This window comes from Takifugu flavidus, chromosome 8, assembly GCF_003711565.1.
Source record: "Takifugu flavidus isolate HTHZ2018 chromosome 8, ASM371156v2, whole genome shotgun sequence".
In the NCBI taxonomy this organism is placed as follows: Eukaryota; Metazoa; Chordata; class Actinopteri; order Tetraodontiformes; family Tetraodontidae; genus Takifugu; species Takifugu flavidus.
Window position 1 is genome coordinate 7,940,032 of NC_079527.1, and position 12,002 is coordinate 7,952,033.

The 12,002-nt window shown below is 43.0% G+C and overlaps 2 protein-coding genes and 1 non-coding gene across 5 annotated transcripts; 1 reads left to right on the plus strand and 2 right to left on the minus strand.

Moving 5' to 3' along the window:
- Positions 1-50: 50 nt before the first annotated feature.
- On the minus strand, positions 51-8,362 carry smc5 (structural maintenance of chromosomes 5). The gene is made up of 24 exons (XM_057039609.1): positions 7,165-8,362; positions 6,422-6,563; positions 6,293-6,345; positions 5,894-6,056; positions 5,613-5,747; positions 5,383-5,523; positions 5,138-5,299; positions 4,490-4,561; positions 4,106-4,361; positions 3,837-3,991; positions 3,599-3,712; positions 3,370-3,464; positions 3,110-3,242; positions 2,753-2,926; positions 2,492-2,661; positions 2,268-2,391; positions 2,044-2,166; positions 1,844-1,969; positions 1,669-1,764; positions 1,434-1,538; positions 1,208-1,327; positions 877-1,056; positions 654-749; positions 51-497 (listed from the first exon to the last, which is right to left on the minus strand). The coding sequence occupies exons 1-24, from the start codon at positions 7,320-7,322 to the stop codon at positions 363-365; spliced, it is 3,228 nt and encodes a 1,075-aa protein (XP_056895589.1). The 5' UTR covers positions 7,323-8,362; the 3' UTR covers positions 51-362.
- On the minus strand, positions 7,995-8,300 carry LOC130530757 (small Cajal body-specific RNA 2). The gene has a single exon (XR_008951921.1). It is a non-coding gene; the product is annotated as a small Cajal body-specific RNA 2 (non-coding RNA).
- Positions 8,363-8,688: 326 nt separating the features above from the next.
- zgc:195245 (uncharacterized protein LOC565483 homolog) lies at positions 8,689-11,712 on the plus strand. Of its 3 annotated transcripts, none has more exons than XM_057039619.1 (5): positions 8,689-9,162; positions 10,095-10,125; positions 10,648-10,789; positions 10,887-11,092; positions 11,231-11,712. In XM_057039619.1, the coding sequence occupies exons 1-4, from the start codon at positions 9,142-9,144 to the stop codon at positions 11,083-11,085; spliced, it is 393 nt and encodes a 130-aa protein (XP_056895599.1). In that variant the 5' UTR covers positions 8,689-9,141; the 3' UTR covers positions 11,086-11,092; positions 11,231-11,712. The 3 variants fall into 3 exon arrangements, with proteins under 3 accessions (XP_056895599.1, XP_056895597.1, XP_056895598.1); XM_057039617.1 differs by having other exon boundaries at positions 8,744-9,162; positions 10,887-11,031; XM_057039618.1 differs by having other exon boundaries at positions 8,782-9,162; positions 10,098-10,125; positions 10,887-11,031.
- Positions 11,713-12,002: the final 290 nt, after the last annotated feature.

A 12,002-nucleotide genomic window follows, 5' to 3' on the forward strand; every position in this document is an offset into this window, starting at 1 on the left:
CTCCTCCCAACGTTTTTATGTCAAGTAGAGTCAAGCATCTACTCTTCAAGCAGCAAATATCAATATTTATTCTCAAGTCTGCTTAATTATGTCAGTGTACAATAGAAAAGGAACATTTTAGTCGGTATGCACACGTGGGAAATAGCATTTTGTGTTTTAAAAAATGTATAAACGTGTTACAGCATCAATGGAAATAAACCCTTAACATTATATCTTAAACCTCTTATAAACACTAAAGAACGTCAACAAACTACAGCATGTTTGTCTCCAGGGAAAGTGGAGAACGTCACTGAACGTCTGCAAAACAGAAATGACTTCCTCAGTTTTCCTCATGCTGTGATAAAATGAATCGGTTGGTGGATTCAGGCCTTGGCCTTTCTCTGTAGACACCGTCTGAGGAAGGCTTTGTCGTCCCACTGGTTGGGGGGAAGCATGTAGGCGCCGTTGTGGACACACAGAACCGTCATCTCCTCGGCGTACTTCAGGTTCTGCAGCAGCTGGTGGCAGAAACATCAGGGGCAAATGTTCAGGAGAAAAAAAGAGCGCCAACCCTCGGGGCTCCCACAATAGCCTCGTTTATTAGAGATTTTTTTGCAAATTTAAATGGTATAGGCCCCAAAAAGCCTGGGTGAGCAGAGCACACAGGTACTTACCTTGGGTGTTATAAAGAAGTACTGGGATGTTCTCTCTTTACAAGCTGTGCCAACCACGATGTCAAAGACTCGTCTCTCATTAATAGGATCCATTCCCTACAAAAAACAGTCAGGAGACAGCTAAGGGACCAGAGATGGGCACTAGATTCCACTCTTGGTGGGGTCAGAACCCTCACACAGCATGGCCTGCATCCGTGGAGCCTTCTGGGTGTGATGTGTTTACCTGGTTGATCTCGTCCACCACCCTGAAGGGACAGCGGTTGAGCTCCTGCAGCGACATGAGGTAGAGCATGGTGGAGACGCTGCGCTCTCCTCCGCTCTGATGGAACGGCGTCAGCTCGTGCAGCTGAGTGTTGCTGTGAAACTTCACCCGGATTCGGATTCCGTACTTGTCGTAATCCTCCTGTAAGGGACGCACACTCGTTTCAGTCAGGCCACATTAAGATTGGCAGGAGCTGAATGATGCAGCCACCTGCTCAGGCAAAGCTGGTTAATCAGTTTGGGCCTGATGAACCTTTGGTGCCCTTTGACACGAGTTGCAGAACAGCATTTACCTCTTTCTCTGAGTGCAGATCAACTTCACCTGCGCAATTCATAGAGCGGAAAAACGCGGTGAACTTTTCGTTAATCTGTTCCACCAGCTGCTTCAGAGGGTTCAGCCAACGTTCTTTAGCCTGCCAGGCACGCGCACACACACACACACACACACACACACAGCCCCCACACTCCTGTATCATAAAGGAAAATATGGAACTACATTTCTTTATTAGAAATTAGTACCTCTGATATGTTCTGTCGGTACGATTCTAGAGCGTTTTTCTTTTCTTCCAGTTCATTCTCCAACTCTTTGATCTCCTGATCACTCCTGTTGTATTCATCCACCACCTGAAAAGTGCAGAGACGTTTCACAGTCAATCACAGCGCAGGCCGGTGTGCATCACCTGGACTGCTGGGATAAAGAAACTGATCAACAACAATGAAGCAGAATCAGGAGAGACCCTCAACGCCTCCTTACATTTTCACTGAGGCCTGTGAAGCACTCGGATCTGGAGCGCTCCTCATTCAGCATGGAATCGATGTCATCAGGAGTGTCTGGCAACTTTGCAAACGCCTGCGTTCACCAAGAAAACAACTATCTGCATAAGTGGCGACGGGACACACAGATAAGGCGGAATAACATAAACACGAACATTACGGAGTTCTTCAGATAAAGAATCGTTGGGTTGCATGTTGCAGATGGACTTCGCTCTCTTCATCTGGCCTTTGCCTTGTTCCGTCAGCTGGGCCTTCCTCTGCTCCAGTTGGCTGCACTTTTGCTGCGGGAACACGCGGACGTTAGAGTCGCGCCGTCACACAATGCGGCACGGTGCTCCGCCTTTGCCGCCCTTACATCCATGCTTCTGAGCAGAGAGGCGCCTTCTCTGAAATCGTGCTCCAGCTTTGTCTTCTCGGCCGACAGCCCCACCATCTCCAGAGACAGGTACACCTTCTCCATAGTCAGCGTGGCTTTCAGCTGCAGACAAACGAGAGATGGAGTTTCACAAACGAAATGTGAAAAGGAAGAGGGACAGACCGCGCTAAGGTAAAGAACCTAATAGACCACAGTTCATTCACCTTTATTGAGGCTATGAAGGCCTTGACGATGGTGACCTTCTGAGAATTGACTGCTGAAACTTTCTCTTTAGTCTCCTCTTCAATCTTTTTCAGGTCAGTGACGTTCTGCTCCATCTGCCTCAAACTAAATGAAGTGGAAATATACAAACACACAGAGCAATTTGTGTGTTTTTGAATTACCTACGCAAAAATCTCGATTCTTCAGGCTGTTGGGAGAGGCTGACCTGTCCTGTTTGGTGCTAATCTTCTGCTCCAGCTGTCTCTTTTTGCCCTTGAGTTCAGACAGCTTTTTCTTCTCTGCCAACAGCTCGTTGTCGCGGCGATCCAGCACGGCCACTTCCCTCTGCAGAGCCTTTAGGCGCTCGTCAATCTCTCGAAACCTCAACTCACAAGCCTGGTCGCAATGAAGGTCAACACCGAGATCTCGCCTCAGACATCAAATTGGATCATTTAAACGTTTGCGTCACAAAATATGACTTCCTTACATTCAGCTCCTGCTCCAGCTGCCGTTTCTCCTCAGCATCTACTGCAATGCTCAGGTACTGGGAGGGGTTCACTGGAGAGTTTATGGTGCTCATCATTTTAGAGTAAACTGACCTTTTCAGCATGTACCTTTCATCCAAGGTGAATAACACCCTGAGGTTGAGCTCCTCGATCACCTGAGACAAAGAGAAAATGGGCAGAGACACAGAGATCAGCAAAGATAACAAAAGCAATATCAAGTGATAAGATGATTTTTTTTCCATTTAACTAGCTCCAAGTTTAGTGATCCAACTGTGAAAATTAAAAATGCAATAAATAAATTTGAAGAACTAACAAATAGAAAACAAAAATAAACACACCTGTCTGATCATGGTTTTAGTCTGCTCGGTGCCCACAGGGACATTGTGAACATTGTACTGCTGACAGAGGTAACTCATCACCTCATCTGGGGCATCAAACATCTCACGCAGGTATGTGAAGAAGCCAAAGCGTCTACAGAGATAACAAGGTAAACAGAGAATGATAAAGATCTGTCCTATGGAGCATCACACACCCAATAAATGACTAAGCAGATGTACAAAATGATTGATGCTCGTTTTTATGGATTTCTTCCTCTCACCTCAGGTCCTCAATATTTTGAGAAGGTTGCGCGTTAGAACGCGACTGTTCTGGGGCAGAAATAGAGTTCACTTTTAAGTTCATCTTGTCACGAACCTGAGGACAAATGGTAAAAGTGGGGCGGGGGGGGGATAAACTTTGAGTGAAATGCTCTGGGATTTCTGAGTTTTGCCGATATTGGGCCCAAAGGATCGATCTGAACCGGCAACCATCAGCTGCTACTCACTGACCTCAGACATGAAAATCTCCATGTCCTCTTTCCTCTGGAAAACAAAGGCTCGCAGGTCCTGGAATGAGATGTGGTTCTCCACATATTTGGCAAAGCGGTGCTCTTTCACGTTGATCTAAGACACAAAGATTAAAGAATTAAAGTGCGCTACTGCCAACTGTCGCATCAACAAAGCTTCAGTACTATAATGAACCTCGAATTTTAACCAAAACTGGGGTCTATAAATGACTACGACTCACTTCAAGCAACATGGGCTCGTAGACATTTCCTCTAAAACGGTTTCTGTTCTGTCTGAGCCACTGGAGGGCGGCGTGTGTGTCCCTGTGGCGTCCTCGCAGCTTCTCCTCTTTGACTTTCATCAGGTTGTTCATGTCGTTGAGCTTTTTCTGCAAACCTAACAACCAGGTGGAGATATTTCTTTGACTTTAGGCAGCACATATGATTGTGTGATGGCTACAGTGAGCTGTTTATTAACTCATTCAGGACAGTGTTTGTATGCAGGCCTCACTTCTGCACTGAGCGAAGGCGTTGTCCTTCTCTCTGCACAGTTCACCCTTCTCTCCATCGATTTTGGCTCGCTCTATCTGGTTGCGCCTCAGCTCCAAATTAACATCATTGATCCTCGGAGTGACATCGGGCTGATCCTCAACTTTGGCCAGTTCTGTCCTCAGATCCTCAATGATCCGTCTAGTGTTGCTGATCCGTTTCTGATGGTCATCCTCTTCCATTTGTTTCAGCTTAAAGGCTTGGTTAATATCTTCAATCTGCAAAGCATCACAGCTTGATCAGTTATGACTGAGTAAGACAAGCCGGTGATGTCAGAAATTAAATAAGACTTGACTGAACATTTGAAATACACATTTTCATAATTTAATCTGAAAAGTGGACTTACCTCTTTTTGTTTTCGGTCCAGCTGATCCTGCTTCTGTTTGCACTTCAGCGCAGCATCCTTGATGGCAGCCGTCTGAGAACAAGTTCAAAGTGAGCTATTTCAAATGTTTATTCTGCTGACATTCAAACATTGGTTTTATCAGTATTGACTGATATTATAGACCCATTTATAGCCTATGTCCTCAACAAGCCGTGAGCCCATTGTGCCTATAGAAGCACTGCCTTGGATGGCGTATCAGCCATTGCTTAAACAGACGTGAATGTAGGACCAAAATCACGAGCATGATTTTCAGAAACAAGTGTTAAAATTGGATATATAGGATATATATATATATATATAGTGGCTAATAAACAACTGCTCCTGGGTGTCTGTGTGTGCGTCACTCAACTGGCATAGTCCTGATTTGTGCCTTCTGTGTTTGTGAACGCTAAACAAAGCCAGAGACCACTGATAAAATGTACTGCCATAGTGTGATGTGTCTCCGCTCGCTGCCATTCCGCTGCCACAATATGTGCACAGCCATCTTTGTTTACCAACAGTAAATAGTACTATAGAGTCAAGTACAATGACCACAAACTGTTAAAAAATGGAATCTAGGAGCAGTTAGCTGCCCATTAGAATGCAAACACCTCAGAGTATTTTTTCTACCTTAGACTTTATTTGATCATCAAAAGGCTGTAGTCTGTCTTCTATTTCTTTGATCTTCCTTATCATGGGTGCCTGGGAATGTCTGAGGGCAGAAAGATTCCTTTTGGCCTCTTCTCGCTCCCTTTTCACACTCTCAAGCTCCTTGCGGGTGCTCTCATACTCCTGGTGAAGGGAGAATGGAAGAATTCTGCTACACTTTGGCTGCAAATGTTACGAATCCACAGTGTTTTATCTGTCCCACTCACCACCCATGGTTTCTTCTTCTCCAGGAGTTCGATCATGTCTAGATGTCTCTTCTTTTCATAGTAACGGTTCACATCATGCTTGTTCCTCTCGTTCCTCTGCTTGGCTTTCTCAATGTATTTAGTCTTCTCCGTCACCGTGTTCTGAAGAGAAATGCACCAATAGCGACGGTAAATGGGCTCAACTTTCCAGATGCAGAGCCTGCACATTGCCCAATTTGGTTCATGTTTACCTCCAACTCCCGCTCTTTGCTGCGGAAGTTCTTCAGCTCACAGTGGAATTCGAACATCTCTGGTGGTCCCACAGACTTCTCAGTTGCCTCCAGCAACTCGGTTTTTGACATTTTGGCAAATTCCCCAACTTTTTCCTGAAGTGACAAACACATCAACACTGGATGTGTTGGATATCTTCTATCTGAAGCTCTATCTCCAAATTCAGAAGAAACGTAACAATATAATCAAGTGACCTAATATCTCTCTAAAATGAGCCATAGTATATAATGTAATATCATACCTGAGGAAGAAATTGGCAGAGATTGCTGACTTGTATACAGAGATTCTTGACCTCTTCTTCTACTGCTTTTTGATTGCGTTGTTTCCCGTTGATCATCCAGTGCGACTGATTGTTCTCCACGTGAATCTCTCGCGTAATCACCAAATTACCACCATGCTTGTACCTGAAATAATGACAGAGATTAAGTGTATGATCATAAACAAAGGCAATTTGACATTTTGTCTAAAAAGACTGATGATCATCCAAGTGCTATTAAACTTGAACTCAGCATTGTATTATTTCTAAATGCTTAGTCATGCCAACAATAAATGGCCATTAGTTCTTAATGACACAGCACTAACATACAGTAATAATATTTGCTACTGGCAAATAGCGTCTCAACAACGTGACGATACTTACAGTTCAATCTCAATAGATCCTTTCTGACAACCCCGTTTGACATAGAGCCCAACCTACAGGAAAAATGATCATACTGAAATGTATCAATTCCAGTCACACCAATGATGAATGACGTAGACTCAACACTACCTTATCCCCTCGTCCAAGGACAGCAGTTTTGCCAGCCAAACCAAGGCAGATGGCACAAACAATGCTGGACTTTCCAGTTCCATTGGCTCCAACAATCATGTTTAGATTTGGTCCAGGATACACCTCAGTGTAGTCATAGGTCCTGTTACAGGAAATGTGAACACATAATTATTTCCAGTGTGTTTTAAAGAAGAGGTAGGGAATCTTTTGCAGCTGAATTCACATGAGCCCGATCCTGCTCAAGGTTTCTTCCTGTTAAAGGGAAGGTTTTTTTCTTTCTTTCCATGTTTTGCATGTTGGGGGCGAGGCCCGGGGTCTGTAAAATCACCTAGAAACTATTTTGATAGAACTGAAATGAGCTTTCCATGTGCTGTGTATCACGGTTATGAGATGACTCAAAAACAATATAGGAACCTATTGAAACAGTAATTGTTTGCATACACTTCCTACTATTTAACAAGTTTGGGTAAAATGAGAATAAATTGAAAAGGTGCACTTAGATGTCTATATAAATATAAATTGCGACGTCCCCTTAATACAGAATGACTGCGTCGTCATAAAGATGCAAAAAGTGTGATAGATTAAAAGGGGAAAAACTTTATTCTGGGACAAATAAAAGCAGCCGTTCCAATAGAACACCAGGAAATTCTAATGTAAACGCATCTGCCAACAGCCCATTAAGCTAAATCGACATAGCTTAAGTATGACAACAGTCCACTGTCGTCCATGGATCTGAAACTTACAGGAAGTTTCTCATTGTGATACGAAGTATGGAGCCATCCATACGCCCCTCCACTTCAGCTCCACATGGCCGGTGACCTGACAGTATTTTCCCTATGTTGCTTGAAGTTTGGCTGCTGTTGACACGGCTGATTCGCCGCTTCTTTTCGGGCTCGGCCATAGCGCGAAAACGAAAACGATCAGCCACAAAAAGATGCGGCGGATTCGTTCCCTCTGGCGCGGTTCACCCCGTCGGTGCTGCCATCTCATTGGGCAAGTGGCGTCACGTGCAAAATCACGTGGTGATGCAAACCGTTGCGTCATCGCTGCCGAACGTGTATTATCGCGATAGCGAGAACGGGCTTTGTTGATTTTTGGCTCATATTTGTTTTCGGAAGCTACAAATCAGATAGCTACATGCGTTAAGTTTTATGCTGCTTTAAGAAAACATAACTTTCAGCAGTCCAGTGGGACCTTTAAGATTTACTATGAAGGGGAGTAATAAGAACCGTAAATATGTGCTTTATATCCAGTTACTACTTTTATCTTTGATAGCAGGGTTAATAGACTGCATTTTCTTATATGAACAACCTTCTTAAAATTTCCGAGGTACCTAAAAGATTTTGGGTTATAAAAAAACATTTGAGATTGGATTTACAGCAGTGAGTGGAACAAATTCGTAAAGTCCCCTCTAATCCCTCGAAATTTGTTCTCAGTCTTCAATTCTTCCCATAAACTTTACTTTAAATGATAATTCGCAGGACCGAAAGAAAACGAGTCCTTGGACCACTGAAACCAAGATTCTCCAACGCCTCCCAAAGTCATGTTAAAGAACGTAATTTTTTTGTTGTGGTTAGATCAGAATCGCCTCTATACTCATTGTCCTCCGTAACGTTCGAGATGACCCGAACCCACAGAACACTAGTATATCTGATCCATTCATCACCTCTGACCACAACTTAAAGCGTGGAGGCCCTGGAGTTTGACTCGCCGGCTGCTCAACGCCTTGGAGGCTCGCGAGCGAATTTCCTATCATTTCCGATCAGAGTAGGGCCCAGATCCGATCAGATCAAATAAGATCACTGTGTAGGTTTTTATATATAGGTAGACACACACACACACGCTACTTTCACACAATCATTCACTCCAACATACAGGCAGACAGACACTCACACACACACTCGGAGAAACCATTCAAACTGTGAAGAAAAGCCCACATCCGGTGTATAAGTGCTGAGCCGCAGGGAATCATGGGAGGTGAAAAGGGGGCACTTTCCTCACAGCGACCCCACGTGGTCACGTGTTGAAAATACGAAAGGTTCAGTAAATAAATGGGTGTAATTTAACAGACATTGATTTTAAATAGTATAACAAACATGTACCAAGTAAAAATGCAATGAGTAAATTGAATATTTAGATACATATAGAAATATATATTTTATGAATCAAAGCAAAATACAATTGCAAAAGTATTTTCTAATCATTATAAGCATGTACTGAATTTGTGGCATTTCTACAGCCATTAAACTTTTTTTTTAAAGAAAAGGTTGCATCTTATCTGTTTATATCACAGTCTAAAAATGTTTATTGTGCTCTTTCCACATACATCCTATGAGCACACAGCATACAAGTAACCTAAAAATTCTGAAGGGAAATCTTGTGACATTTCTGCCAGGTTTTTGTACCAGTAAGTGTCATGTAATGGCTGGTTTAAAAATGCATTCGTGTCGGCAGCAATTAAGTAATCTGGTGTTCTGTTGCTTGCTGGGGATGATGAAGTAATCTTGAATGACGTAATAAGATTTAAGCGTCTACTACCACACTGACTACAGCTCAGTGGCTTAGAGCTGGAGGATCCTTCACCAACAGCAACATGATGGTGCCTGAAGTAGCAAAGACATCAGACAGATGATGATAAGGAGGTGGGATACTTTTCCACCATGTGGTAAAATAAGAATTCTGTTACTGGACTGCACTGCTACGGGCTTCACCACCTTGCCATGGAGGGTTCAACCAGAAAAGTGAGTTCTTGTGAGCTGTAGTAAGCCTAGACTCTGAGCTGGTCAATGAGAGGTCAGTCTCTGGTTTGGTGACTTTAGGTCTGACATTTGATTACCTTCAGTCACATTGTAATTCAACCCTCAATAGGCTTACTGTATTCAATTATACATGTTCAAAGGACTGTATGGAGTATGCACAAAATATGGACATAGTAAACTGGATGAAAAATTGAATCACACAGAGAACATTGGTTGAGAAAACTGATTTTTCTTCCCTGGCATTTTATTTCTCTTGCGTGATGATGATTGAAATGATTGGAATCAGTCCCAGTCCTGCAGGGCAGGAAATGCTGGCTTCCATCAGATCAGACACCATGAGTTAGGTTATCTTCATGCTCAGCCACTCTGCAGGGGCCCGGTGACGCCAGGATTTGGAGGCTTATGTTGTTGACAGCAACAGGTGAAGGAACCAACACAAATACTCCTCTGAGCCCCGTGGGTCATACATTCATCTACAGGGTGGAATTATGGTTCTTGCTTGTTTTCTAAATGGCTTCACGGATCATTCACAGCATCTTCCATCTTTTAGTTGCTCATTTTGATGTTTGGTTTCTGCTCCTTTGGATTCAGTGGATGTTGCATCTGTCACCGGTCTGTTAGAGGAAGATCGTATGCAGATCATTTTGGTTTTGGAGCATACTAGAACTTTAATTACACAACAACAGAGACAGTAACTGCTGAGACAACATTTCATTAGTATGATGTTTCCTTTAACTGAACTGGCTAACCTCAGCGCTCCATTCACTTGTGACAATATCTACCTGTACCTTGTATTCTGCAAAGTGGAGATAAAAAACAAGCATAGAAATAAAACAATATCAACAAATAATATTTTGTTTTATGAATTATGAAGTAAGTGGCCCCTCTTCTCTCTTTCTCTCTCTTGTAACAAGCAGAAATTAGGATTTGGAACTCTAAAAAAAGGTAAGTCAACAACACCAGAATATGAAGGACGCAGCTTAAATCACAATTGTGACCTGCTAAATCAGTCAGTTTACACTCATGCATCACTGCCAACATAACCACTATAAACTTATCAATAAACCATTGTAAAGACCTTCCTATCTGTGGCTATATAAACTTCCAGCTAGTGTTTCCTTGGCGTGATCCAGCTTTACTTTCAAGTGGTATACATCGAAGTTTGTGAATGATTTATGCTTATCCAGAATTTGCAAAACTGTGATTTATAAACTGTCAAAATTTTAGTTTTTTTTAATGATTTACTCATAATATGGAACCATAAATATGTGGTTTATCTATTGTACATACTTAGAACCTGTTTTTAATGTGTTTGATAACATAGTTACGAGTCCTTTGAACACTATTAATAACTGGGATTTTAAACAGCGCTACTACCATATTGAGTGGATTTTTCAAATATTTGTAACAACCTAAAAAAATTAGAATTTATAGATTGAATCAAACGTGATTTATAAATGTTTTCAGAGCCCTCCGTAGGCCAGTTATCCCGACATGCCACAGTGGACTACAGCAATGAAAGCGCTCTGCCCAGGAGACTGAATGGCACCTCTGTAGATGCACCCAGTTATCAGAACCTTCACCGAGAACTTCTGCTCAGCCATAAACGGTACCGCGGTTCAAAGGAACAGCCTGATTCAGAAGCAACCGCTGTTTCAATCCCAACAAGTGTTTATATATGAGTTTATGCGTGGTCGACCATGCAGGGGCCTGCTGCTGGAGGAGAAGCCAGAGCTGAAGCGAGTGTTGGAGCAGCGCAGACTGGAGCTGCACAGGGAGGAGGAGATGGCACAACGGCGGCCCTCAGACCTGGAGACGGAGCTCCGCAAGAGGCAGCAGAAGCTAGAGGAGGTCAGGGTGAAGAACCTGCTGCTAACAGGGATATTTCTGTTGAATTCACTGTAAAGTTGAGGTACCAACATCAATACTCTGCCTGTCTGGGTTATGACGCAGACACAGTTCAAATATACAGACAGTTATTTCAGCTTCAGGTGGGTTTGGACCGTAACAGTGCTTCTGCTGGTCTATATTGTCGTTTTTTATTTTTTAGTACGAGCAAGAGGAGATCAGGCAGCGGGAGAACCAGCAGAAGATCCCAGAGTTTGTGCGTGTGAAGGACAACCTGAGGCGAACACAGACACCCGAACAATGAGGCTTCCATCACTATAGCAGGCCCATCTTTAGGTTCTTCTGCTGAACTAATGCATACACACATTCACCATTCCTTAGAGACGTCTGAAGTTGTGTGTGTGTGTTTTTTGAGGAGTGTGTGGACCTGCTTATTTTGTATTTATAACGATGTGCGGATCTTAACTCAACACAAATGCTGAGGGTGGTTTTTTTTGTATGTTTGTGTTTTATTATCTATTCTTCCACATGTTTTTTTTTAGTTGAGGCATCACATCACTTCATGTTTCAGATTTACTCTTCACACATATACACCAAGACACACATTTATATGCTTCTCTATTTCTGTTACAGCCTTTCTAGTGTGTGCTCTGTGTAAATAAAGAGTGGTTTGCTATCCCTGGACACAGATCCAAGTAGTGGTAATTGATTTGCATGCGGCTCGTCTCCCCCACTCTGGTGGCTCTTTCACATGGATATTGCGACTTTAATTATCTGAGCTTTTCATTCCATCACGGGACAAGAGGAGAAAGCACAGGCCATCTGGTGGAGGCTTTTCAGAGAGTATAGGCTAAGAATACCCCGGGGCCTGGTTGAAGTGCTTCACACATTTGGAAGCCACCAGATGAAGGCTTAAAACTAGCCTGGTTTTGGTGTAGTACTGTAGATTTTAGGAGCCGATGATCATCTAAAGT

What these genes read in the sequence shown, in the direction of transcription:
- smc5 (XM_057039609.1), bottom strand. Translation starts at nt 7,322, where the DNA reads ATGGCCGAGCCCGAAAAGAAGCGGCGAATCAGCCGTGTCAACAGCAGC. An exon ending in ACGAGCCCATGTTGCTTGAA is followed by an intron (nt 3,713 to 3,836) that starts GTGAGTCGTAGT and finishes TTTGTGTCTTAG; the next exon opens with ATCAACGTGAAAGAGCACCG. An exon ending in ATTAGCACCAAACAGGACAG is followed by an intron (nt 2,392 to 2,491) that starts GTCAGCCTCTCC and finishes CACTTCATTTAG; the next exon opens with TTTGAGGCAGATGGAGCAGA.
- zgc:195245 (XM_057039617.1), top strand. Translation starts at nt 9,142, where the DNA reads ATGGAGGGTTCAACCAGAAAA. An exon ending in TGGAGGGTTCAACCAGAAAA is followed by an intron (nt 9,163 to 10,094) that starts GTGAGTTCTTGT and finishes TCTTGTAACAAG; the next exon opens with CAGAAATTAGGATTTGGAAC. An exon ending in CTTCTGCTCAGCCATAAACG is followed by an intron (nt 10,790 to 10,886) that starts GTACCGCGGTTC and finishes TCGACCATGCAG; the next exon opens with GGGCCTGCTGCTGGAGGAGA.